Source organism: Lactuca sativa, chromosome 4 (assembly GCF_002870075.4).
Source record: "Lactuca sativa cultivar Salinas chromosome 4, Lsat_Salinas_v11, whole genome shotgun sequence".
In the NCBI taxonomy this organism is placed as follows: Eukaryota; Viridiplantae; Streptophyta; class Magnoliopsida; order Asterales; family Asteraceae; genus Lactuca; species Lactuca sativa.
Genome location: NC_056626.2, coordinates 407,649,754 through 407,676,841, shown reverse-complemented (window position 1 = coordinate 407,676,841; position 27,088 = coordinate 407,649,754). Strand labels below are relative to the sequence as shown.

Here is a 27,088-nt window from a genome sequence, read left to right as displayed (position 1 = left end):
TTCCTAATCATTTTATCACCGTGTTTAATAATTGGACCATGATATTGAATCAACCAAATCCAAAATTAAGAATGTAAATTGGGTCGTTGTTTTTTTTTTTTTCAAGTTGAATTTTGTTTTGGGCATTTACAATTACAAACCAAATCGCCGAAACAGGCCTCAAGGCCCCAATGCCTCAAAAACGTTTGAAAGGTAATGGGCTTAAAAAAATATACTAATTTATTTTCTAGGCTCAACTTTGAAAGTAAAATAACATTTTTGACCTTTTCCCATATACGATCGGCTCTCTCCCCTGAATACCCAAATCGACAGAGCCTTCCATACGTCACTCGAAAGTCGAAATCCCTAGGGTTTTAGCTGGTTTTATGTTCCATTCCTTAATCATACACTTCTCTGATTCTTCTTGATTCGGGTTTTAGGTCAACCAGATTTTGTTTTATAAAATGTCGGTGGCACCTCAGGCTTTCAGTGGCAACCTCAAGGTACACTTGTCTCATTTCCCTATCTTCTAACTATATTCGTTGGATAAATTCATATATTGTTTGAATGTAATTTGTATGTGATGTCCAATACTTAGATACTTTCTTCTGCAACCTTTAGTTTAAACGTTTTAAATATCCTTGAATATTTTGATTGTGAGTTCTTTAGAGTACACAATACACTGTACTACACCGGCTTGATTTGTTATGCCCTTTTTTCGCAAATCTATTGATTAAGCTTAATAGTATGTGAAACATCCATCTGTAGTATTGATTCCCATTGGTTTTACATAGTTACGCAATTCTAAGTAATATACAAGCTAAATCTTTGTGCTAAAATAAAAGAAATTGGGACAGAGTGTAGCTGCTTCATATGATAGAATTCAAGGTTCAAAGCTGAAGTTTTATGAACAAATAGAAATTTTGGAAATCCTCTCCGATCATACAATAAATAATGAGAGTTTAATCCATGACAAATAAATGAGTTTTAGATGATCAATTGTTAAGCTTTTCTTGGTTGGTAAAGTGTCAATTGGGAAGCATAAGACAAGTTGATTTTGGAAAGGAAAAGTAATAGTATTTTTGTTAGTTAAATTGGGAGTTTGAGAAATTGAAAATGTTGCAGAAAGCAGTTGCTGGTATAAGACGCATCAATTTGGAAGGATTGAGATGGAGAGTGTTTGATGCGAAGGGCCAGGTTTGTGTGTTTGAGTAAAAGTTGATTTGACAATCTGATTAAGAAATGTTAATGGGAAATGTAATAATACAGGTTTTAGGGCGATTAGCATCACAAATATCAACAGTGGTTCAAGGAAAAGACAAGCCTACATATGCACCTAATCGTGATGATGGGGACATCTGTGTTATCCTTAATGCTAAACACATCGCTGTCACTGGGAGAAAACTTACTGACAAATTTTACCGATGGCACACTGGGTACTTATCATTTTCTCTAACATTATTATTTTACATCCGACAAAATGTTATGTTATGTAAACCTGTTTTCAGAATAATAATAAGTGAAGTGATGTGACGACAGGTATATTGGGCACCTGAAAGAAAGGAGTTTAAAGGACCAGATGGCCAAGGATCCTACAGAAGTCATCCGCAAAGCTGTCCTTCGCATGCTCCCAAGAAATAAACTTCGCGATGTCAGTCTGAGTACTTAACAATTTTATTTTAATGATTACCAATCATGACATGCTCCATGGAATGTAATCACTAATTCCATTCCATTTTCAGGACAGAGATCTTAAGCTGAGAATATTCCCGGACAGCGAGCACCCATTTGGGGACAAGCCGCTTCAACCGTATGTGATGCCACCTAGACAAGTCCGTGAGATGCGTCCACGTGCAAGGCGGGCCCTCATTAGAGCACAAAAAAAGGCAGACCAACAACAACAAGGTGCTAACAAAATCAGCAAAGGTAAAAAGAGAGATGAAACACACAACTCACAGCTCACTGCTTCTGCTTGATTCATTACAAGACACCAGACCACTTCTTTTTTTCATTAGCTTCTTCTGTTTTCTGTTTTTGTTTGTATTCAATAAATGAACTTTGAAACCATCACAATTTTTTTCTTCATATTATGCCAACAATTTTAAATCTTATGGGTATATCAATATTAATGGCTAGCATGTGTTTTTAGACCAACCAAAAAAGACCTGTGTGTGTATTTGTATTTTGTTATTGCCAGAAATTTAATAACTTATGGTATGTCATGTGATGATATGTTTGTGCCTACCGAGTGTATGGTATATATGTATAATGTAATTCTGTTTAATGTAGGACTGCGTTGGTGGCAGTGTAAGAATGTATTGTAAGCCTCATTTGTGAGTACGTAAAGATTTTTATCAGATTTTCTATGCAATCAAATTCGGAGTATTATATAACAAGTTAACTTTAAACTATGTTTGCTTACATTCTATTTTGGAGAATATAGAGAAAAGAAAATGAAAATTATTTTATATTCTTGAATAATGAATATGAAAGAAAAAGATTTTAAAGCTGCCAATTTTTTCAAGTTCAAGAGAAGGTAGAATAAAAACACTGACGAATTTTTATAATTTTTATTCATACTTCATACATATTTCGTATTTGATCATTTGCAGGATGCCCGTTAGGATAATAGCAAAAAAGTTTTTTTTTTTTTTTAATAAATATAATGTTCGAGTAAAAAATAAGTTGAAATACAGACAAAATTGCAAAAATGGTCCATGTGGTATGCATTTTTATGGGGTTTTAGTCCAAACCACGATTTTTTTGGATTGATGGTCCTTTTGAGGTGATTCGTCTGTGATTTTGGTCCCTCGGTAATTGAAATGACTATAATGCCCTTCTGATTTATTTTTTATGTTTTTTCCATTTAATTTAAATGAAAAATAAAATAAATAATAAAGTTGGGCCTCTCTCTCTCTCTCTCTCTCTCTCTCTCTCTCTCTCTCTCTCTCTCTCTCTCTCTCTCTCTCTCTCTCTCTCTTCGTTTGGATTGTTTGGAAGGGAATGATGAGAGTTTGATAAACAATGGGACTTGGGGAAATAGGTGGTACTAGTGGTGATTCGGGTTCGATGCCGGAATCAATGGCGTTGGAAACTTGTTCCTCTTTTTGGATCGATCAATTCGTCGATTTCAGCTTCAAATTTGACCTAAATTGGGGTTAACAACGATGACGATGGAGTTGGTGGATAAGAAGGTTAAAGTATATGTTGCTTTGGTTCGATTGAAAGGTAATGAGAACGAATCTCAAATAATTCCTGAATCTGAGAGTATAATCTACAATCTTTCATCCACGATTCAAATGCAAACGAGTATGATAATGACCTTGTGTATGCTCCGATTTACAAGAGCCAACCTTCTGTGCCTCCATTTTCGCATCAAAAGTTTGAAATCATGAAAAAAAATGGAAGCAGTGGCATTGTCTGATTCCTCTACACAAATCAGTGCTTCACAACAATAACAATGTGGCCCGGTTTTTTTAATTGTGTGCTTGTGGTTTAGGTGTGTTTCTTCAAATCGTTTTTGAAACAAAAAAACCCTGAAATCGAAATCGATTTGTGTATATGAGTTCATCCCCAAAAATTGATTTGATTGTGTATGAGTGTTTTTATTTTTGAAATCGAGTTCCAAAAACCCAACAAGCGAAATACAACACTGAACACACATACACACCAAATTATACCGTCCATGATCTGGAAAATGGCGGAGGCAAAAAAACTCGATTCTTTCTCGTTTGTTTATCCACCTCCGGTGTACACGTGTGATTTGTGTATGTGTTTAATTTAATCATGTGTGTGTGTTCAGTGTTTTTTTTTTTTTTTTGGAGAGAGAGAAATAGAGATAGAGAGAGATGGGCCCAACTTTATTATTTATTTTCTTTTTTATTTAAATTAAATAAAAAACATAAAAAATAAATCAGAAAAGCATTATAGTCATTTCAATTTACCGAGGGACTAAAATCACAAACAAACCATCTCAAAAGGACTATCAATAAAAAAAAATCGTGGTTTTGACTAAAACTCTAAAAAATACATACAACAGGGACCATTTTTGTAATTTTGTCTATATAATAAGAAATAATTATTACAAATACATTACTCTTTCTTGCATTTAGGCTCATAAAGTTTTATAAAACATTTTTTATTTTTTCAAGAATTAAAAGTATATTTTGAACAATAAAATGTTGATACAATAGTTTGAGAAGATGGTTTTCTGTTTTTGTTTCCTTTACAAAAAAAACTAAAAGAAAGTGGAGAAGACAGTGTTAGATTTCCCTCCAATGATAAATACTGCCGAAGAAGTTAGCACTTAGTAGCTTCTCCTTATCCTCCTCCCTGCACACAACTGAACGCTACCAACAAAATATCCCCATCAGACCCACCAAAATCTTCACAATTTGCCTTACAAATTGTTCAATCTCATAAGCCCTAACCCTAATTTTCATTTTTCCAACCGGCTTCTGACTGAACCAGATCAATAGCATCATCATGGACGTCGCTTATCTACAACAAACCAAATGCGTATTCAGTTTCAATCCAATTTACTCCTCCACTCATAATCGCCCTGTCTCCGTTCCTTCTAAGGTAGCATTCATAAATTCGAGAGATTACCAGCATAATGCTCGTCGTTCGTTTCGGTGGCGGAGTCGGAACATGTGTCTGGCATCGAGCTCCGATACACTTGTCTCCGGGAAGTCGTCTTCTCCCACGGTTGCCAGCAAGAAAGATAAAGAGTTTGAAGAGGAGGAAGACTTGAAATCTTGGATGCATAAGAATGGTTTACCTCCGTGTAAGGTAGTTCTCAAAGACAGGCAGGCGTATGATTCACGACATCCTTCCATTCATTACGTCGCTGCAAGCGAGGATTTACAGGCAGGTGTTGCTGTGTTGATTTTCTTGCCTGAATTAGTTGAAGTTTATTTGATGATCTAGCTATGTGTAATGCAGGCAGGTGATATTGCATTTTCTGTTCCGAGTTCGCTGATTGTAACACTCGAGAGAGTTTTGGGGAATGAAACCGTCGGTAAGATGCTGTTCAATTTTACTAAGGCTTTCTTTATTGGATGTGCGTATGGTTGGCATTATTAGTTGATGCACTCAATTGAGTACACAACTTGATCATGATCTAGATACGTCATTACATCTGAGTAATAGTCAGATAAACTACCCTCCTCCTTCTGTCTTATAGATCATTGTTATGAGTGACGTTTCTTCCTAATCTATGTTGCAGCGGAACTGTTAACCACAAACAAACTATCAGAGTTAGCTTGCCTTGCGTTGTATCTAATGTATGAGAAAAAACAAGGAAAAGAATCTTTCTGGTACCCATATATCAAAGAGCTTGATCGTCAGCGTGGTAGGGGACAGCTAGCTGTTGAATCACCACTCTTATGGTCTGAATCTGAGCTCAATTATCTTACAGGAAGTCCAATAAAGGTATCTATCTGTTCCTATCCTAAGTTTTGAATTTAAGAATATACACCCCTAACACATTACACATACATCCCTCCCTATCAGGCTGAAGTTGTTGAAAGAGCAGAAGGCATCAGAAAAGAGTATAATGAGCTTGACACTGTCTGGTTCATGGCTGGATCCCTATTTCAGGTTGTTTAGTTTTTTTTTTTTTTTTTTTTTTCCTTGTTCATTTTAGTTATTACTTGGAATGGTTTTAGTTTTGTTTGTGTAGATTTGGATTCTTCATGTCACACGACTGACTGACTCTGATTAACCTTTTTTTGGTTCTTGTTTGAGCAGCAATATCCATTTGATATCCCTACAGAGGCCTTTTCTTTTGAGATATTCAAACAAGCTTTTGTAGCAGTTCAATCTTGTGTGGTGCATTTACAGGTTTGCCTACTATTTGTATATGTGCTATGCCTTGGTATCTGTTATTAAGTATGCAATGGTTGGTGTAAAATTTCAGAAAGTGAGTTTGGCAAGAAGGTTTGCATTGGTTCCTCTTGGACCTCCTCTGTTGGGGTATAGGAGCAATTGCAAGGCGATGTTAACAGCTGCAGAGGATGGAGCTGTCCAGTTGGTTGTTGATCGCCCATATATAGCCGGACAGTCTATTGTAGTATGGTATGTAATACTATGTATCTTCCTTTTAGTTTTGGATTATATTCAGAAGAAAGTAGAAACATTTTGATTTTGTATATATGTAGGTGTGGGCCACAACCTAATTCCAAATTACTCATCAATTATGGTTTTGTTGATGAAGATAACACTTATGATCGCTTGATGGTGGAGGTGAAGTTTCAACTTGTCATCATAATCATAATCATAATCATATATTTAGTTTTTTTTGCTTCTTACCTTTGTTGCTTCCAGGCAGCATTGAACACAGAGGATCCTCAATACCAGGAAAAGAGATTGGTTGCTCAACGAAATGGAAAATTGACCATACAAACTTTCCAGGTACAACTCACTTAACCTATATGCTTATGGGCTGGCCTTCTTGCTTCTTTTTAAATGGTTAAGCCAAAAAACCTGGCTTAATGTATTAAGACACCAAACATTTACCTCTTTTTTCCTCCCAACTACTTTCACATTATTAAAACTGATGAATATTGTGAAAATTGGTTGTTGGAGTGCAAAGGGTAAAATGGTCATTTAGATGGTTTGCATTGTTACCTATTCAGCCACTTTACCTATACAAGATTTAACTGAGAAAAAAAAACAGCTCCATAGTTAGTTTCTGTAATTGAAAGAGATCGACTGTTGATAGATACACTTTTCCTGTCTCTGTTAGGTTAATGTGGGGAAGGAAAGAGAAACTGTTTTAGATATGCTTCCATATATGAGGCTGGGTTATGTTTCAGATCCCTCAGAGATGCAGTCGGTTATATCCTCTCAGGGTCCTGTATGTCCCGTAAGTCCTTCTTTAGTTCAATAAATCCTAATTTACAGTTTCAGTCCCTTTACTATTTCTGTGTTACCAGGTGAGCCCTTGTATGGAACATGCTGTTTTGAACCAACTAGCTACTTACTTCAGAGAAAGATTGTCTGGTTACCCCACCACTCTAAGCGAAGATGAAGCCTTGGTAATCTCTAATATTTAATAATGTTGTTTTTTTTTTTTTGGCAATAATTTTAAATTAGATGGGAATTAACCAAGGAATGTTGAAATTCAGTTGGGAGAATGTGATATCGATCCAAGGAAACGAGTAGCAACACAGCTGCTGAGGTGTGAGAAGAGAATACTAAACAAATGCTTGGAGGCAACTGTTGATCTCATAAATGAATTACCAGATCTCTCTCAATCTCCATGCCCAGCACCTTATGCTCCTCTACTAAGATGAAAAATCTCAAAATTGGCTCTATCTTTCATTTACAATTGTCACTTGTGTTGTTAAGTAAACATGATATGCCCAATCAAAAAACAACCGGCATACCTTTTTAGCCTTGTACAGCCTTTTTTTTTTTTTTTACCAAAAAAAAAACTATGATTCAAAATGGGGGAACCAAATGATACACACTTGATTAAATGCTAACTAGTGAAAACTATAATGTGCAAAAAGGAAAAAAAGGTTTAAATTTAGTGTATAAGAAGGTCGCTCAATTTTGTGCGCCATAAGTCAGCCACGACTTTCTTTGGTTGTGGATTATCGGGTCCTTTGTCTCGCTGACCAGATGTGATATAAAACCATCCATTCCAGTAAGCTGCTTGTGTGGTTTTTACACGATAAGGAAGCTTCCCAATCACATCCCATTTCTGTATACATTGACATAAGTATAATTAATTTTGGGCCCAAAAAGGTTTCTCTTGGAACGGACCAAAACATTACAAAAATCTCAGATAAAGATCAAAGTTGCAAAACAATTTTTTGTACAAAAAATCAACTACCTTTGAGTTAATATCAAATTGGAAGAGCTCTCCAACCAAAATCATTCGTTTTGTTATGGGATTTTTCTCGGTTGTGCCTCCAGCAATGACAATGGAATTGTTTAGAATTACCCATGAAGCTTCTATGTGTGAATCGGGCTTTGGCATTGGTGGCAATGTATGCCACTTCATCTTATCATCCAACATGTAAACATCGGCATAAACTACCTGAAAAGTAATTAATTGGATTGAAGTTTGAACAACACTTCAGTTTTACCTTGATATGACTTGTTCAATACTAGTAGTACAAGAGAAGAGCTCTTACCTACCTCATGCCTGCGTGAACACTTGAAGATAGGTGAGCCTGGTTTGGGCATAAAGTCACCCTCTTGACCACCAATAACATACAGCGCATCACCAACACCAACACAAGCTCTATCCAAATTCCAAACAAACATAAACATAAATATTAATTACTCTCTTTTGACTAATTGACTTGATGAACTAAATGGGCTACATGGTTTACCTGTGTGGACCACCACGGGGTATGGGCACTTCATTCCTCCATGTTTTCTCCAAAGCTTTCCCATTCTTCACCGCAATACTCCAATGATCCGTGCTTGGTGTATGCCGGTTCTCCTTGCCACCACCCATTACATGAAGCCTACCCCTCCAAACTTGAGTCGCCGGAGCATACCTGGAATGGGAATTAAATTAGGTCAAACCATTCAACTTTAATTAAAAAATAAATAAATAAATAAAAACCTAGGTTGTGGTAATGGTGGAAAAGACTCCCAGCTTCTTGTTTGAGTGTCCAGCACAAATGTTTGAGAGACGGGAGGAGTTCGACACTGAGGACCTCGTTGCCCCGAGACGATGTATATATATCTTCCATCGCTTGCCATTCCTAAATGAGAATTACCCATTTCTTTTGGTGTACCAAAGCTTTCTTCCCATTTGTTGCTTCTGAAATTGTATACATCAACATGGGAATGTACCTACAACCAAATTCAAATTTAACGAATATGGGTTTTGCTTTTGCATAAAGGCTATATAAATGATTGCGTTACATGGTCAAGGGTTCTATAGCCAGAAAACACATAAAACAGGTGATTGATCTGTATTGAAGCACCATCAAGACGTGGCACAGGTGCCGGTGCCATTTCTTCCCATTTGGTTTCTGGTGCGTCTAAATCTGCAAAACTTCCTGATAGTAGCCTCTCAGGGATTTTATTTTTATGCTTCTCATTTTTAAATTCTGCAATCTACAATACAAAGTTACAATAAATAAGAGATCCTTGTTTCAACTTTCAATACACTACTAATTAGATGATTCTATATCAAGACCATAACACAAATATCAAGAGGGAAATAAAAAATGTATGCAAAATGGAAGGTTCAATTTTAGAGCATCATTAATTACATGAATAAAGTAAAATAAAAAATTTCGAAAAGTGGGGAATTATCTGACCTTATTAGTCTCGTTGGAGAAATTTGGGAGGGTTACTAGATCATTTTTCTCGCGAATCCAATTATAATGAACTGAGGTATAAACAGCGGAAGAAGAAGAAGCCCATAAATAATAGAAAATCAATGCGCCACCAACAACAACACTAGCGAACAACAACAGGACTGTTGATTTTGTGGAAATCTGTTTACTGCTGTGAATGTGATTCCTTGCCATTATCTTCTATTTCACCGAAAAATCTCGGAAACCCGATAAAACCCATATATAAGCACTGTATGCATACATAAGAACGGCGGAATAGTTTATTGAATAGATTAGCGGCCGCCAACGGTTTTCCGATTACCGCTGAAGTCCGCCGATGTTTATTTTGGTGTTGGTCGGTGAATTTCGTTGCTAAAGTGTACGGTTATTTTTATTTTTATTTATTTATTTATTATTTTCTCCGTCCCAAAATTACTATCCACAGACAAAAAAAACACACAGATTAAGAAAAACAATCATTAGTTTTGTCTTTTTGAGTAAAATGACCATCTTGCCATTTTTTAAAAACAATGGGAAATGTGTATTTATAATTATTGATGTTTACTTTATTAAATGTTAGGGGTAATACGGTAAAAACGTATATCTATTTTTGGTAGTGGACAATAATTTTGGGACAAACTAAAATAGTAAGGTGGACAATAAAATTGGGACGGAGGGAGTATTATTTTAAAGTCTTTCGTTTCATGTGGAAAGATATTTAAGAAAAAAAAACTATAAGAAAACATAAAACATACTTTTTTTTATCTCAGTTTTTGATTTTATCAACATTTTCTAAATTTTAAAATATTTCTTTTTTACATTGTTAATGTCGTTGTCACCACTGTCATCGTCGTCGCCACTCCACTAACACAACCATGCCGTCACCATAACTGTCGCCAACACCATCACCACCTCTACCACCGACAGAAAATAGTTTTTGATTTTATAAGTCTGTTTTGCAAGTTTCATCTTTAATTTTCTTATAACACGGGTCGATGATTTGGTTTTAATTCATGTTAAGTCCCTGACTAAATTGAAAAAACGAATATGGTATTCTTTAATTTATTTTAATTTTATTTTTATTATTTTCTTGTTATTTTTGTTTTTATTATTCATTCATTTATTTTATTATTTATTACTAGGATCCACTAATCTACCACAACCTCAAACCCTACAACCACCACCTCATTAAATAAAATCCATAAAAATCATATTTGCAATTTAAAATATAACATCCCAAAATTCAAGACAAAAAAATTCGTTTTAATTGAAGTTATTATATAAAACCAACAGTATAGAAACATTCATAATAATATTTCATGTCAAACCAAAGTGTCAATAATCAAAACATATTATCACAAAACCATATCAGAGTGTAATCCCCAAAGATCTCATGTGCGGAAATCATAATGTGATGCGTCGCGATCGAGCCGACTCCTTTCTTTGAAAACAAGGTACCTGAAACCCAAAACTGAAAACCGTAAGCACGAAGCTTAGTGAATTCCCCAATTACCACATACCATACATACCAACTGGTCCATACATGCCATACATAACCAAGAGCCATACATATCCATAATCAAGTAAGGTGTTATGTGTCAAACATAGTCTTGCTAAGGTGCTATGTGTCAAACATAGTCTTACGGTTATGCCACGGGCCGCACGTGGTCTTCCTGGTCAAGCCTGGGGCCACTCCCTCGGTCTTACAAATAAGTGCCAAGGGCTACCCCTGGTCTTCCATGCAAGCATCACCAAGACAACTATACATACTACTCTACTAGGCAATTCAGCATATAGTGTGCCAGAAGCCACCTCTCGATCTTTCATACATAATACCATACAGTGTGCTAGGAGCCACCTCTTGGTCTTTCGTACATAATAGCATACAGTGCGCCAGGAGCCACCTCCTGGTCTTTCATACATATTGCCTAGGGCTAGGGGTGTTTACGGGGCGGTTCAGATCGGATAATAATAAAACTGTGAACCGCGAGAACGGGGCGGGTATCTTGCTAGCACTAACCGTAACCGAACCGAATTGCTAAAAAACCAAACCGAACCGAACTGTATAAAGGCGGGTAACCACGGTTCGGTTCACGGGTATCCGTTAAATATAAAAAATAATAATCAATCAAAACTACAAACTCCATTTCAACAATTCTTTTTCTGAAAATAAAGCTAATTCTTTAATTATAAATAATAAATACTTTTAAAATTATAAAACCAATCATCAGTTCTGGATTTAGGTAGACACAATGGTGCAAACTAATATAAATTCTTTGATATAATGATATTCAATATTTATTATTTGTTGTTTTTTTACATGTGGCCTCAAAATATTTATCAGTTCTTGGATGTTCAAATTACAATCAAAATATAACCAATTCTAAATTCTCGGTTTACACATGAAAAATATAGTATAACCAATTCTAAGTTCTTGGATGTTCAAATTTCAATCAAATATATAAATCTAACCAATTGTAATTTTTTGGTTTACGCATGAAAAAGATAGTATAATTTAATTTCTCAGCTTAACCAATTCTAATTTCTTGGTTTGTGCATACTGTTTAGTGATCGAAGGGTTTATAATCATTACTAAATTGTCATGTAAAATAAATAATGTTCTTAAAGGACATATATATATATATATATATATATATATATATATATATATATATATATATATATATATACATATATCGGTTCGGTTCGGGTATCCGCGGATATTGAAATATCTAAACCGAAACCGACCCGTAGGTATCCGGTTTTTTCGGTTTCGGTTTATTTCCGTTTCGTTTTTTTCCGGTTTCGGTTTTTTTCGGTTTCGGATTGACCGGATCGGCTCGGTTTTTCGGTTTTGCGGTTTTTTTGCACACCCCTACCTAAGGCTAACCCCCGGGTCTTCCTGCCAGACGTAATAACATATTATGTGCCAGGAGCCGTCTCCTGGTCTTTCGTGCGTAATGCTTAGGGCTAACCCCCGGGTCTTCCCATCATACATAAACTAAATGGGTCGGCTTTATGGCCGTAGACCCATACAAACAGTGAGGAGACTCACCTCAAACTGCTGAAGCTGCTGATAACCCTCTAGCTGCTATCCGACAACTCTCTGAACCGCTGCTCCTCTAGCTCCCCGAGCTACCAATACCAATAATAACAATTAGCCTAACTATCCTCCAGAAGTCAACTAGGTCAACTCTAGTCAAGGTCCTTCTCAGGGTCAAAGTCAACGATTAGAGTCAACTTCCAGTTGACTCGACTCGCCGAGTTGTTCCACCAACTCGTCGATTCCGTGCTCCTCAAATCCCAAAACAACGTTGACTCGACTCGTCGAGTCTAGCAACAACTCGACGGGTTCTCCTTCAACTAAACATTCGGGACCATCTTCAACCGATTCGCTGAGTTGTTATACAACTCGTCTAGTCCATCTTCATAAGTTAAGGAGATTTCCTTGGACTCGCTGAGTTCCTCCTTAAACTCGTCGAGTACCATGATCTTCATGTCCATTACGGACACAGACTGGCTGAGTCATTCTCTAACCCCACTCACTGATCTGACTCATAAACAGAAGGGTTTGGGTTTGCAACCCGACTCGTCGAGTCTATGAACTGACTCGCCGAGTCCATCTTATGACATATCTATTCTGCCGATTCTAGTCCATCCCAACACCTCCAACTCATAGATCTGGACTCCTTATGCTAGCATTGCACGTAAAGTTGCTAACTTTATGTGCATGCAAGGTGTTGTGAGGCTAGAACACTTAATCCAAGCTACAAGGAAGGCCTAGGTCATGAAATGGGACCTTAGTTGGATAAAGCCAACAACTTTTGAGCTTCTAAAGCTCAAGAGTGTTCAGATCTGTGTCCAATCCATCCTCAAGGTGTTAATACTCGGATTGACCTTGGAAATGGTCCAAATGTGACCAAATCTATGCTACAAAGGGGATCTAGATGATTAACAGTCAAGGTATAAGCTTTTTACCTCTAAATGGTCCGAAATGCTACCCCAACTCTGGATATATAGCTTCTTCTGGCACCACCAAGGACCTTCCTCCTTCTCCAAGCTTCAATTCACTCTCAAGGCAAGAACTAGCTCAATCAATGGAGTTGGGTGGCTAGGGTTTTGGGTTCTAGACGAGAGAGGCTGTAAATGAACCCTATGGAAGAGAACAATACGCTTAAATAGGGTACCAAGTCCCAAAATTAGCACTTCCTAACCCAGACCAGACTCGCCGAGTCCACTCTCCGACTCATCGAGTCGGTCACTCAACTGCTCCGACTCGTCGAGTTCTCCCTTGGACTCGACGAGTTGACCCCCTTTGACTTAGGGTTTTCTTTCCTTTCCGTGTCTTCTGGATTTTGGGTGTTACATAAAATTTGATGAAATCATCCTGAAGCCATCCCACAAGGCTCACATCCGGCAACCACAAACAATCGTCTCTGGCAACCACAAGAAGTAAAATAAAAAAAATCACATATGCAAGCTAAGCATTTGATGAAATCAAATCTAGTAAAATCAAGAAACTTTAGGGAAATCTTCAAAATAGTCACAAACTTTTGGGAAAAGTTAGACTTTGGTCCCAACATTTTTTTTGAACAAAAAAACCCAGAAAACTGGATAAATTGAACATTTCGGCCCTATGTTACCGGTGACCTTCATTTAGCGGGTTAAATTGGCTTATGTGGCAAGGACTTGCTGAGGTGGTTGGTGACTCATTTAATGGCCTTTTATTAAACTCTAAATATAGTGGAAAACTTCATTCGTGCCCTAGCAGACAACGATTGAAGCAGGAGCAGTGGAGGACCAAGACAAATGTCGTCTTCATCTTCTTCATCTTCAAAGAATCAGTGATCGTGTACAAAGATGGACTTCATGGACTCCATTAAACCTAGGAAGAAGGTTTATAGGATGCCCAAATTACCAGAATGGACTCGAAGATTGCAAGTACTTTCGTTGGGTGGATCCTCCTCTACTAAGCAAGTGGTATGCAGATCTATTATTAGTATTACACAACAATGTCAATTTGGAGAACCATGGAATGTTTAGGGAGTTTGGGCATGAACAACTGGCTGGGAACTTTTTTGGAGACTTTGTGTAACAACCAATGGCACAACAACCAGTTGCACAACATGCAGTGGAAGGAGGAAGATGGAAATCATTGTTTTATGTCTCTGTGGTTTCTTTTGTGTATTTGTTCGTTATGTTGATGGATTGGTAGGATAGAAAGTTGTTTTAATGTATTTTGGTTGTGTTTGTTTTTGTTATGACTAAGGGTTGTTAGTTTACTATGAATGTAATATCTTGTGACTCATATGATTATGAATGAAGTATCTAGTTTATGTATGAACTTTAAATGTGGTGATTGTAATCAATGAATGGAATCAAAGTATAACTGTAATAAGTTAATAATTGACTTAATACACAAACGAATCAATACATAATGGAGTCAATCATGCATGACCAGAATCATGCATGCATGGAATCATACATGACCAGAATCATGCATAACTAGTATCCATATAAGCAAACATTGTAATCACAAGTAATGTATGCATGATTGGAATCTATAAAACAAGGAATCAATATAACCAAAGGGAACATAAACATTGTTAATCATAGAACATGTAGTAATATTAACCAAAGCCAAACAAGTTTTATGGCAAGTTGTGTAAATGTCCAAAAACATGATCAAGGGGCCCAAAGCCTATAGTTTATATGGATGTAAACAAAAGGAGCTATCAACAAAAAAAAGCTATCAACAGTAGAGACTTATCAACAAAAAGGGCTATCAACATTTGCCCAAACCCAAAAGTTTTATACATGTTGTTAACAAAAGTAAGGATTCGAAACACCCTAATCTAGACTAATGGGGTTGGATGAACTCATTCCCTTTCCATTCTTGATAGCTACCACCTTTTGCAAGCTTTAACATCACAAAATGAATAATGAGAAAGCATACTTGTGACATAGCAACATCCACATCTTCAATTTGTTGTACTTCTGCTTCACTCAATCCAAGACCTTCATTTTTTTTGTAATTCTACTTCACTGAGTCCAAGACAGTCCATGATCTCTTCTGTAGTATATAAAGATTTCCTTAGGTTGTCAATTGTTAAGCTTATATGATTGTGAAAATCCGGACTTGCATCATTTTCACTCTCAACATTTGGAATGGCAACAAGTTCAGGCGCACATTTAGGAATGCCCTCCCCATATTCTGTTTGGACTCCTTCACTAGATCCCCTACCACCACCTTTATTGCCTCTTCCACTCGATCCCCTACCACCCCTCTACTCCTTCCTCCACCAACCCTTCCACCAGCCCTTCCACCACCTCTAGATCATGTTTTAGTTCCTGACCAATTTAGAAAATCAAGCTCCAACCTAGGCCTGCCAATTTTTTTCTTTGGTTGAGGTTTTGGAACCACTGTAGGTGTAACACTGTGATTTTTCAAACAATTTTTTTTCATTTTAATTTACAAAAATTCTCATAATAAATTTCACAAAAATCCCAATAATCAATTAACAAAACACAATTCCATAATAGTTAAATTAATAATCCAATATCCTCCAAAAGATAAATCTTTATCTCGTGTGTACAATCGAACTGTCGCCTTCCCGTGATCCTGAGAAACACCTGAACACATAACATATAACACGGTAAGCACGAAGATTAGTGAGATCCCCAAAATACCTCATACAACTCATTAGCCACCCGAGGCTATAACTATGTATGACCCTCTTGGTCAATGTGTCTCAGTGGGACCCTCCAGTCCCACAACTCTGGTGGACCCTCCAGTCCTAATTCTGGGACCCTCCGGTCCCATCTATGGGACCCTCTGGTCCTAACTCTGTAAGCTCATAACACTGATACATAACATAAATCACATATACACAATACAAGATATCCCAGTACTCAAATAAACACATAAGATCAACATATACATAGATTACTATAACAACATAAGTCACAAAGACATTATGCATGATAACACATAACACATTATAAATGAATAAGACCCTCCGGTCGATAATGTACTAAGACCCTCCGGTCGATAATGTAATTAAGACCCTCCGGTCAATAACACGAATAAGACCCTCCGGTCACACATAAATTACCACACGGATAAGTATAGTGAAAAGACTCACCTCGGGTGGCGAACAGATACTATAAATGCTGCTGCTACACTCCGGCTTCTATCACTAAGCCAAACCCACAAATAAACCCATTAGGATCTAAGACCAACCTTCACATTATTAGGTCTAAACATGGTCCACCAACCTTGTCCATATATGACTCGAGTCCATTGGGCCCACCGTGGCCCAATTTTCCAAATTGGGCCCAAACCCTTATATGGGCCTTACCCTAAAGCCCATATAAATATTCTAGTCCACATGACTGCTCTTGGATGGCCCAAATACTAAAACCCAATAGGAAGGCCCAATCACAAGGCCCAAGTAAAAAAAAAATAGGGTTTTCACATAAAATGACGATTATGGTTAAGTGTTTCTCACTTAAACCATTAAGGTCTTAACCCATTAAGTCCATTATTCCACTAATAGATCATATAATAAAATTGTCATGGGTTTTATCTTCAGTCCACTAGTCCAAACGCGGGTCCCAATAGGCCTAAATCAACAAACCCAAAATTAGGGTTTTCTAAACCCTAATTAGGGTTTCTAGCCCGAGCACGAGCCAAAGCGGTCCAATATTAAGTATTTGGGCTAATTAGGGTTCCACTAGGTCAACACCACCCACTGCTACCTTGGGCAGTGGTGGTCGGCGGCGGCTCCCGGCGGCAGCCACCATTTCTAACGGTGGTAGTGGTGGTTCCGGCCCAAAGAGTGCATAAACAACCTCAAACATAAAATATACACGCCCACAGCCACCTCCCATGGTGGTTGGTGGCGACAGAAGGCAAAGCTAGGTGGCGGCCACCACCTTGAGGTGGTGGTTGTCGATTTTCCGGTCCAATAATTCTCATATAACACCACAAATGTCGAGAATAAATCATGTACTCGACCATACATAGCTCAACCACCCTCACCGGCGGCTGCCATAACCGGATGAGCAGAAACGTAACCATAAGGTCACTGGCAACAAGTGGCGACGTCCCACGACGTCCATCCGGTAGAAACGAAGAAGAAGAAAGAAGGTGGGTGGCTGGTGGTCTTACCGAGGGCCTTCAGGTCACGCCAGACCTGTGCAACGACGAACACGACTGAAGCCGCCGGTCTCGGTAGCTCCTCGGGCTCCTTTACGTCTCCGGCAGCAGCAAGGAGATGGTGCTCAACGACGCTTCAACGATGAGGCAGCAATCAGCGGTCTTGGAGCCTCTCACGGCGGCGGCTGAAGAGAGGTTACATGATGGTGGCGGCGACTTCTACTTTAGGTTTAGGGTTACCCTCCTCCAAGTGAGAGGGAAAAGAAACACGGAATTAATCTCGTGACATTTGAAACTTTGGACCTTTTGACAATTTCAACCCTCCCCCATGAAACCTTCTTCAACTTTAACCCAATATTTACCTTTTTAGCCCATACTTCCATAATTATCTTCAATTTAAATCCCAATAGTTACCTTGCAGCCCCTGATTCCATAAATTCATTACAGTTAAGGTCCAAAACTTACCAAATAGCCCCTGCCCTCCGAAATCTTTACAATTTAAATCATGAACTTACACGTTTAACCCCCAAAAATCCAAAATTACATCAATTGGCTCCCCGACACCCTTACTCCGCTAAATGTTATTTATTTTGGAGCTATAAATCTTTATCTATTTATTTATTCAATAATCGGGATGTTACAACTTTTCCCCACTTAAATTAGATTTCGTCCTCGAAATCATTCCTTACCATCCCTTATACGCCTGACAACTTGAACGACATGGACACAAGCCCAAGCATGACCCCAGCCTTCCAACCCAACAAAGTTATTTCAACCAATCACATCGTATATGCAACCACCAATTTCTCTTTACCTCAAGCAAATACTACAACCGATCTGTAGTCACACACCACTTTCGATCTCTATCGTCTAACACTCGCTAACTCCATGTGTGTTGCGATCCTTCTCAACCAAATGAACTGACCCTTCCAGGTCTACAACATTAGATGCCAATCACAACCACTCAAAATGAAATCCATCAGGGGTCTAAAATCTCAACTCATCTATCCTCTACACAACTAGGGCCAACATAAACTCAAGAGTCTGGTTCAACAGCCAAATTGGAACCACTCATATCCAAACTGATACTCGACTCATGACCCATGATCTGCGAATCTACGTGTACATTACTTCTCCAATTCCCTTCGATTCGTGACAACCTCTCTCCAATTCAAGATATAACGGATCCCAAACATAATGGAGACCCTAGTCTCCCTCCTGGTCCATCCACCAGGTCCCCCAAACACTCAGTCGTCAAGGCTACTTAAGCCTAAGAACTCCTCTGTGTCATGCTCTAACCAGGGAATACTACGGGTTCTCGTAGTCTTACGATACTCTCACACCGGCTCGTGAATGCTACAACTCCCCACAGGTTGATATCACTTACTCACTCACCCGTGAATGCTACGGCTTCCCGCAGGCTTACATCACTTACTCACTCACTCATGAACGCTATGGCTCCCCGCAGGCTTACATCACTTACTCGCTCACTCGTGATTGCTACGGCTCCCTGTAGGCTTACATCACTATATTGTGCTCATTGAACTAATGCTTTGTGACCCATCATGGACAGGTGCACTCACCCACCCAGACTGAGCATCACTACTCCTGACGCCCATTGTAGCAACAACGCACTTTCTCTTGATACAATTTACATTCATGGACAATCCCCATTCGAACAATTAGTTGATGGGTTCCCACTGGAACAATAATTATTCGATACTCCACTTATCATATCATAAACTCGAATCTCAAAGTAACCCAACAATTTAGGGTATCATACTCGGATACCCCGATACACCATCATTGAATCTCATAGTGTCTTGTTGCGACTATTGATCTTCTTCTCGCACAACTCATAACCTCAAATTACTCCTCTCACAAATTGAAATACGGAGAAATCGTCAAGGACTGAGATCACGTTAACGATCATCCGAAGCCCCATCCTATTTCTGATCAAAACCCATGCGAAGCTACTCATAATAACTCTAAAACTAATTGACAAATCAATTGCTGCTCCCCCGGAGTATAGATACAATCTATACATCAGTTATCAAATCTCGACAATCCAAACTGGACCTTGACGAACCAACCGCCTCGAACTCGACCATTGCAACCCTAAAGAGTCCTTAACCACAATAAGATCCTTGACCAATGGCTACTTGTCGTGGATACACTCGCTCTTTCCTGGACATGTCCAATATGCATAATCTCTCTCTGCGCCCTACCTCATCCACCACTAATCCCAAGTCTCATATGACCGTACCGTAGGTTTCTATACCAAGTCCTATAAACCCAAGTTAAACAGAGTGATGATCCTCCCAACAAAATACCACGTTCTCCCCCACTTAGGGTTCAAACCATCGCCCAATGTCATACCCAATCAACCACACTACAGACTGGCTCCCCAGATGTATCATTCCTAACTCAGGGGACTTACCATACAACACTCGATGACTTTCCGGAAAAAGACCAAATAACTCCATGTATCTCGAATTTTAGATGAAATCCTTGGAAACTTATGAATGCCTCTAGTCATCCGAAATTCCATACCAACACACTACTGGACCTCTCAATTGTCTAAGGGGAAAAACGAGGGCATCCGCCCCTACATACCTTTCTTGATTACTTGAAACTGCTGCTAACATCTGCCTCGCTATACTCAACTAAGGCGTACCCCTGCCTCATTCATCTCAGTCCCCACTGATGATCCTTCTCGGTATATGAAATACCTTGCAACAGACTTACTACAAAATACTCTGATGAAGATGTTGTTGAGTTTTGAGCATTCTAACACTTCCTAAGTGTACATGCAACCCTAAATACCTTGGATCTATGTTTTCTCTATTATACATGCAAATAAGAACTTCCAAGGTATTATCCTAATCTAGCATACAAAACAATAACTATAGCAAGATAGAATACATACCTCTTTGGAGAAGAAAGTCTTCATGAAGCTAGAGTGCCTAGTGCCCCAAGTGTGACACCTCAAATGGAATCACAATCATCAAAACACTTGGAATGACTTGAGAGAAAACCCACACTTCATGAAATCGGCTAGCCCTTCTAGTACACTCACTAGTGCCGATTTTGGTGAATAATATGATGCTTATATAGTGTTACAATTAGGGCAAACCCTAATTGTCATGACTTTCCATTTCCTTGGATCCATGGGTACAAATACACCATGGAGCATCCATGGACCATCCTATGGGTTTTAGCCCAACTTGATTATCCATGGAGCATTAGCCCACTATACAAGTATGGATGATTTACACAATCAACCCATATATTTAATTAGTCTTCTTTTGATCACTTAATTAATCCTAGATTAATTCTTGATCAATACTAATTAAATAATCTTATCATTCTTATTATTAATATACTAGAACTTATAATATATTAATAACCATAAGTGTCTTATTTCTCTCATTCAAGTGCATGATGGTATGCAACCCAAATGGACCATGCCGGGTCGGGTCAAGTCTTACCAAATATAGTTATGGACTTAGACATTAATCCAACAGTCTCCCACTTGGATAAGTCTAAAACTATTATTGCGTATGACTTCAGGAACCAACTGGCAATCGTAGCTCTCAAAAGCTTCTGTCGAACTCTGACCTTGTCGATGAACTCTGACCTTTGTCAATGACTTGTCCATTAGATAAGGGATCATATATTCCTCCATTCTAGATATCATATGGACTGAGACATGGATTATAATCGTTCTCTCTGTCCATTTGTTGTTTCCCGATTTCCGATTTATGACAACTGACTAATTGAACAAATCAAATCAGTCCTGGCCCGGCCGAGCACTTCCATTTGTCATCATCAAATCATCGAGGGGCCCACAGATATCGCTTTTATCCCGAAGGTAAAAGGAACGGATAAACTTCGACTCATATGGCTTGTTCTACTACTTGTTGAGTCATACACAAAGGCACGTTTTATAGCACCGAGTTACCAAATACGGTTTCGTGCAATCAATGTACTATCAACTCATAGTAACAACTCATATCTCTAGGTTTAAAGAATATAAGATATTATCGTCTCATGATCACTCGTGATAAAATCCATGAAGTGATTCCAATGAGCGCGGGTTGAATCCAATACTCAGAACTTATGAGCACTCATGATTGTTGTAGCCTTGTCCAACACCTTAGACCTCTACAACCCATCATGACAGTCTTAATTCATACCTACTTCCAAAATATGACCGACTGTGGATGGTTTGAATAACTTAGTCATTCCGGAAGAATAACCCAGTTTATTCGGGAAGTCAAAACATGCAAAGTGAAACACAATAATAATTGAATCTAATATGGTATCAACCCTTTGAACATAAATAAAACACCTTTTATTTATCACCATATGATTACACATTATTCATTGTATACTGTTTCAGCTATCAACTTTATTCTTGAATTTAAAACAATAGTTGTCCCATGCTCCAAGCATGTACACTATGTTTTTTTCAAAACACTAGTCATGCCACACACCAAGTATGCATACTATGTTTGTCTATGATCTTTGCTTTGTGAACTAGATCAATTGAACATAACTTCAATGATTCTCTTTTCACACTCCCAAATCCTTACTGCAAATGCAAGAAATCCAAATTCATGCCATTTACTGGAATCTGTCAGATTCTAAACTTATATGCATTGATCCTCTCGTAATGATTATGCACAAAGTCATAAAGACTTGGCAACAATCATTACAGAGTATTCCAAAGGAGATCCACTCCTTGGAAATATCCTTCTTGCATTAAGTTTCCTTAATCTTTCACAGATTGAAAATTCTAACTTTGAAACATTTCCAGATTCCATTTTGACTATCACTTCTGAACAAGAGTTGCCTCCTTACAGATTATGTCAATATGGTCCTTCCAGAATTATCACTATACTTCCAACTGTCCTTGAGCAACCAATCTTTGGTAAACCTTAGATTGTTCTCGACAATTGTTTAATCCTTTTAGTCATATCCAGTTCTAAACCTTTTCCCCTTCTTAATGCCCCAGGCATTTGGAAAATTTTAGAACGGATGATTATAGCACATGTAATCGATCCTATATCCGAAGCATATGGGACACGATTCATGATGTCTCACATAAAGACTAAACCAGTCTTTTGCTATAACATTTCCATTTCAATTTGCCAAGTTCTCATAATTCAGATTATGAAAAGGGATGCCGTAATCATAATCGAATTTTAGAACGCAAATAATGGACCCATATACAAAATTTCCTTATGTTGAGCCATTCCAACATGAAATTCATATATATCCTTGACTAAATGATTAAAACCTCAGATCTAAACCTTATAGATTTGATATGAAGTATAATTTCCTCTCCCTTAATTATAGCAAAACAACTTTTTCCCAATTGAAACTTTTGTTTTCTATAATTAACATTGCTAGCTTGCAATACTTATCTTAATTATCATGCTCCCACTAACATGATGATTATTAGCATAACACTTATGCTCCCACTAGCTTTGACATGTACTCAGAAATCAGCTGGACTTCTAGAAATCAATACTTCATTGACTTTCTTACCAAAGTTCAGATTTCTGATGCTAGATTGTTTTGATAAAGTTGTATCAAAATCATACACCTTCCCTTAGATAGCACACTTGTGTATCTAAACAATTATGAAGAGGGATACCGTAATCATAATGTTTAGACCTTTTTGCCACTTCTCACAAGTCCAAATTAGTGTGTCGGTTAACCACACGCGCTCCACTAACGACTTTGAGAATGCAAATATCACAATTGCTATCTGGCTAAAATCTACTTAGTGAAAGTGTTTCCTCACCATCATTTTCATGAATCGGAGAGAAACCTTATGACACTTAGATTTACTGGTGTATGTGTTCTTATCCATGTGAATTTGTCAAAACCATAATCATAAGACAAAGACAATGACAAATCCAAAACCATATGGACTGAACTCAATCTTAACTACCTGCCACCTGGCAGCTCAAGGGCCTGCCATTGCTTCCAAGTTGTTGTGCAACAAATTGAGAACTCTAAGAACTCATATGCAAAACCAACTTTAACTGGAATGGGCACAGACTATGTCAACACGATAGGTTATAAACCTCAAGTCGTGTGCTAGTGAAGAACTTGAGGTTTTATTCTTGATTATTTCTTGAGACTTTCAAGATCTTTAAGACTCCCACTGTCCTCTTGACATATAAGACTCCCTTGTCAAATATCCAAGAGATAGTGAGGATTCTAATCAAGACAAACACTTCACACAATTGGCCTAAGTTGGTCTTTGTTTTATCCAAAACATCACAACTTACCAATTGCAAATGTACAAGAGTAGAAAAACTTTTACTCTTACATTTGACAAGTGTTTTAACCTTCTTTTGAGACATGTCACTCAAATTACAATCTTGGAGTATGACTCTAAGACTTGTATTGGAACGAAGTATGACTCATCTTCTTGATTTAACCACTTCAACAATTCAAGTTCCTCTTCTTAGTCATAAGAATGCACTAAGATTTCCTTAGAGAACTAATTTTGATATGGTTTCTTAATCATTAAGATGATCACAAAACTGATACTAAAGTACTCTCCCATCTTTTCAGATATGAGAAACTTTTATCCTTCTGCCTAATTTGATTCTTCTTATTCGCCCTGCCATACATTGGAACCTTTTCCAATGTCTCAGAGTTACACTTAAGCTTGTAAGTATAATCATATTTACTGAACTTAAGTAAATCATGACGAATAGTTTTATCAATCTTTTTGTGGTGGACTTGACCAGTGCACAAGAATGTGTACTCGATCCCTTAGTCCTTTAATTGACTCACACATCCATGTGAACAAGTAATTAGTCTTAATTTTCCAAAACTTGAAAGTTCTCATTCATCATGCTATACAACTTGCATGATTCCAAGTTCCGGTCCAGTTGAAACTTGGGTGATGAGAATCTTTCCTTATTTGGTAAATTTAGACATTACCACAAATGAAAGAATCAATTTCATATTTCCACTCTTGCTCTTAACAGAATTATATAAGCAACAATTTTTCCTCAAATGCCATTGTAAGGATATTTTAAAATAAATAAAATCAAAAAATTCCTTTTATTTTAAAACTTTGCGGAAAAACTATCCTTACAATCCATATGAAAACTTGTTGTTATCTATTCCTAAGCAATATCTCATAACTCCTAAGAAGTAGCTCAAGAATCCGATTTTTCAAACTATGCGATAGAAATCCATCTACGCCATCTGATTCAGCATATTCTTTCTTTAAGTTTCTTCACTTTTCTTTGATTCTTAAACATCACCATGTGACCCAGTCACATCATGTATCAAGAATCTCAGAATAGAAACTTAACAGAGTTAGATAGTGGACTTTACCTGAAGTAGAGTCAAACTTATTGACTTTAACATCCTTAGGTAAATTTGGCAGCTTCGCAACCAATGCCCTTTTCTTTGGCAATACAAACATATGGACCCTTTGATAGTGGTACACACGACTATCACAGACTTAGCTTTTCTCTTTACCATTTGGTCAACCGAGTTGACTATGGCCGATCCCTTTCCATCGGGAAGAGAATGCTTTATTAGATATCCAATGTCATCATTGTCAATGTCCATAAGGTTTTAGGAAGTTGATCTTAGCAAAGATCATTAAGGGTCTTGTCATAGTCTGTTTCATAGGTGTCCCAAAGGAACTCACTATGTGACTTAGAAAGTGATTGAACCACCAACTTTCTCAAGACTTTGACACCCAACTCTCCCGGCTTGTCAATATGTGACTACATCTCCAAGATGTGCTCACACCTAGACCTTGCCTTGCCAATAGGGCTTGAGTGACCTTAAACTTTTCAAGAACTTGTGGGTTAGGGAGAATAATTTGAAGAGGTGAAGAAGTATGATATCCATGGGACACCATCTTCATTAGGAAACCTTGTTTCAAGAGATTTGGGAAGATCATAGGTGTCTAAACCAGACATCTTTTGGGAGATATTCAAGATAGTTGATCTTAAGTCCTTAATATGACACCCAATATGAAATATTAAGGCTAGGACCCAACAAACTATTTTATAACTTAGAAGAGGTATGCCGTAATCCAAGGTATAAAATATTTGAAGGTAGGTGAATGACGATTCACCAATTTCCACCAAGATAAACGAAATGTATTATTAGGTTTTAATTGGTTTTGAAACTCCTAGATCTTTGAGATTCATTGAACTGTTCAATGGCATGTTTCAATCTCGAGTGTGCCCTTCAGGTTTTGTGACTGGGATGCCGAGGATCACAAAACAAGGTGTGAAGTAACCATGCAAATCACTTGGTACCCTTAATAAATTACCCCTCAATCGATGTGCCGGTTAACCACACACGCTCCATCGATACTATGATAAATATTAAGTCACCCTTTACCTACCTTGTTAAGTCCAAGTTAGTGTGCCGGTTAACCACACACGCTCCACTAACGACTTAGACAAAGTGTAAAGTGCAATTTCATGGATTAGCACCTTATTCACATTTTTCCTAAGTAACTAAGATTGGGTATTATTAAAAGTTTAGTTACTTAGTATTTTCATTAATACTTTTAATGGAGGGAGAATTATAGTCCTGTCAAACCCGTTCGGCTAACGACCCTCCACCAGTCAAGCAAGCGGTGGGTGAGAGTGGACACCCATTAAGTTGCCATTTTATAGGCAACAACCTTATACCCACCTTATAGACCGGCTTCGTGAATGAGGCGTACTAGCGGTAAGACTGACTTTACTCTTATACATATATATATTATTAACTTATAATATTATAAAGTATAAGGGTTGAATTTTAACTTTTAAAATTCTAAGGGCTAACTTGGAATTAAAGTATTCATACTTGAAAACTTTTCAAATTCCAAAACTTGAGGGCAAGTTTTGAAACTATTCAAAACTAATTAATTCCATAACTTATGTGTTTAAAGTAGTTTTAATCCAAAAACTCTTCAAGTTCCATAACTTGAGGACAAGTTATGGAAGACTTTAAACTAATAAAAGAACTAACTTTTCCTTTATATTATAACTTATGGATTTAATTATGGTTACATATTTTTCTTTAATGAAGTGACTCTTGAACTTTCATAACTTGAGGACAAGTTATGGAGTCACAAAAAGATATTCAATGACACAAGACTCTTCATTTTGTAACCATTGCCAACTATTATGAGTTTTATGAGTCTTTAATGTGACTCTCCATGTAACTTGAGGACAAGTTACACAAACACATTTTATACTCAACTCTTAGATTAAAATGGATTGAAAACAACTATTTCACTCAACATTTCTATTAATCTAAGCAACTCATAAGAACAAGATAATTCAAATCAAACTTTTTCATGTAATTAGTCTAAACCTTAAACTAATACAAAACATGAATCTATTGACAATTATCTTTGAAAATGGATTAGCATGAACATTACCACATCAAAAACAAGTTTATAAGATCAAAACAACTTAGGGTAATGTTCCTAGTCCATTTCTAGCCAAAAAACTCGAAAATATGCTGTCTGGGGGTCCAACTCGTCGAGTGCATGAACAAACTCGGCGAGTTGGATCGAATTCATCATTTTTAAGGCATGGACTCGTCGAGTCTCCTGATGGACTCGCCGAGTCTGATG

At 37.6% G+C, this 27,088-nt stretch overlaps 3 protein-coding genes across 4 annotated transcripts; 2 read left to right on the top strand and 1 right to left on the bottom strand.

The window, feature by feature from the left end:
- The first annotated feature begins 260 nt into the window (after positions 1-260).
- On the top strand, positions 261-2,114 carry LOC111921585 (uncharacterized). The gene is made up of 5 exons (XM_023917165.3): positions 261-482; positions 1,105-1,176; positions 1,249-1,415; positions 1,519-1,630; positions 1,722-2,114. Exons 1-5 carry the CDS (start codon positions 444-446, stop codon positions 1,953-1,955), a joined length of 624 nt encoding a protein of 207 aa, XP_023772933.1. The 5' UTR covers positions 261-443; the 3' UTR covers positions 1,956-2,114.
- Positions 2,115-4,189: 2,075 nt separating this feature from the next.
- On the top strand, positions 4,190-7,377 carry LOC111921593 (ribulose-1,5 bisphosphate carboxylase/oxygenase large subunit N-methyltransferase, chloroplastic). Of its 2 annotated transcripts, none has more exons than XM_023917183.3 (11): positions 4,190-4,852; positions 4,928-4,999; positions 5,207-5,412; positions 5,494-5,580; positions 5,731-5,823; positions 5,900-6,057; positions 6,141-6,225; positions 6,307-6,393; positions 6,728-6,838; positions 6,918-7,019; positions 7,110-7,377. In XM_023917183.3, exons 1-11 carry the CDS (start codon positions 4,465-4,467, stop codon positions 7,275-7,277), a joined length of 1,557 nt encoding a protein of 518 aa, XP_023772951.1. In that variant the 5' UTR covers positions 4,190-4,464; the 3' UTR covers positions 7,278-7,377. The 2 variants fall into 2 exon arrangements, with proteins under 2 accessions (XP_023772951.1, XP_023772947.1); XM_023917179.3 differs by having other exon boundaries at positions 4,191-4,852; positions 6,728-6,847.
- LOC111921602 (kelch repeat-containing protein At3g27220) lies at positions 7,280-9,588 on the bottom strand. The gene is made up of 7 exons (XM_023917188.3): positions 9,273-9,588; positions 8,872-9,066; positions 8,567-8,799; positions 8,328-8,498; positions 8,131-8,236; positions 7,823-8,029; positions 7,280-7,690 (listed from the first exon to the last, which is right to left on the bottom strand). The coding sequence occupies exons 1-7, from the start codon at positions 9,483-9,485 to the stop codon at positions 7,514-7,516; spliced, it is 1,302 nt and encodes a 433-aa protein (XP_023772956.1). The 5' UTR covers positions 9,486-9,588; the 3' UTR covers positions 7,280-7,513.
- Positions 9,589-27,088: the final 17,500 nt, after the last annotated feature.

Bases quoted from the DNA above. Each gene is read 5' to 3' on its own strand.
- LOC111921585 (XM_023917165.3), top strand. From the start codon at position 444: ATGTCGGTGGCACCTCAGGCTTTCAGTGGCAACCTCAAG. The intron at 1,177-1,248 runs GTTTGTGTGTTT...GTAATAATACAG, and splicing joins TGTTTGATGCGAAGGGCCAG to GTTTTAGGGCGATTAGCATC. The intron at 1,416-1,518 runs GTACTTATCATT...ATGTGACGACAG, and splicing joins TTTTACCGATGGCACACTGG to GTATATTGGGCACCTGAAAG.
- LOC111921602 (XM_023917188.3), bottom strand. From the start codon at position 9,485: ATGGCAAGGAATCACATTCACAGCAGTAAACAGATTTCCACAAAATCA. The intron at 9,067-9,272 runs GTCAGATAATTC...TTTGTATTGTAG, and splicing joins TCTCCAACGAGACTAATAAG to ATTGCAGAATTTAAAAATGA. The intron at 8,499-8,566 runs GTTTTTATTTAT...TTCCCATTCCAG, and splicing joins CCACCATTACCACAACCTAG to GTATGCTCCGGCGACTCAAG.
- LOC111921593 (XM_023917179.3), top strand. From the start codon at position 4,465: ATGGACGTCGCTTATCTACAACAAACCAAATGCGTATTCAGTTTCAAT. The intron at 5,000-5,206 runs GTAAGATGCTGT...TCTATGTTGCAG, and splicing joins TTTGGGGAATGAAACCGTCG to CGGAACTGTTAACCACAAAC. The intron at 6,226-6,306 runs GTGAAGTTTCAA...TGTTGCTTCCAG, and splicing joins ATGATCGCTTGATGGTGGAG to GCAGCATTGAACACAGAGGA.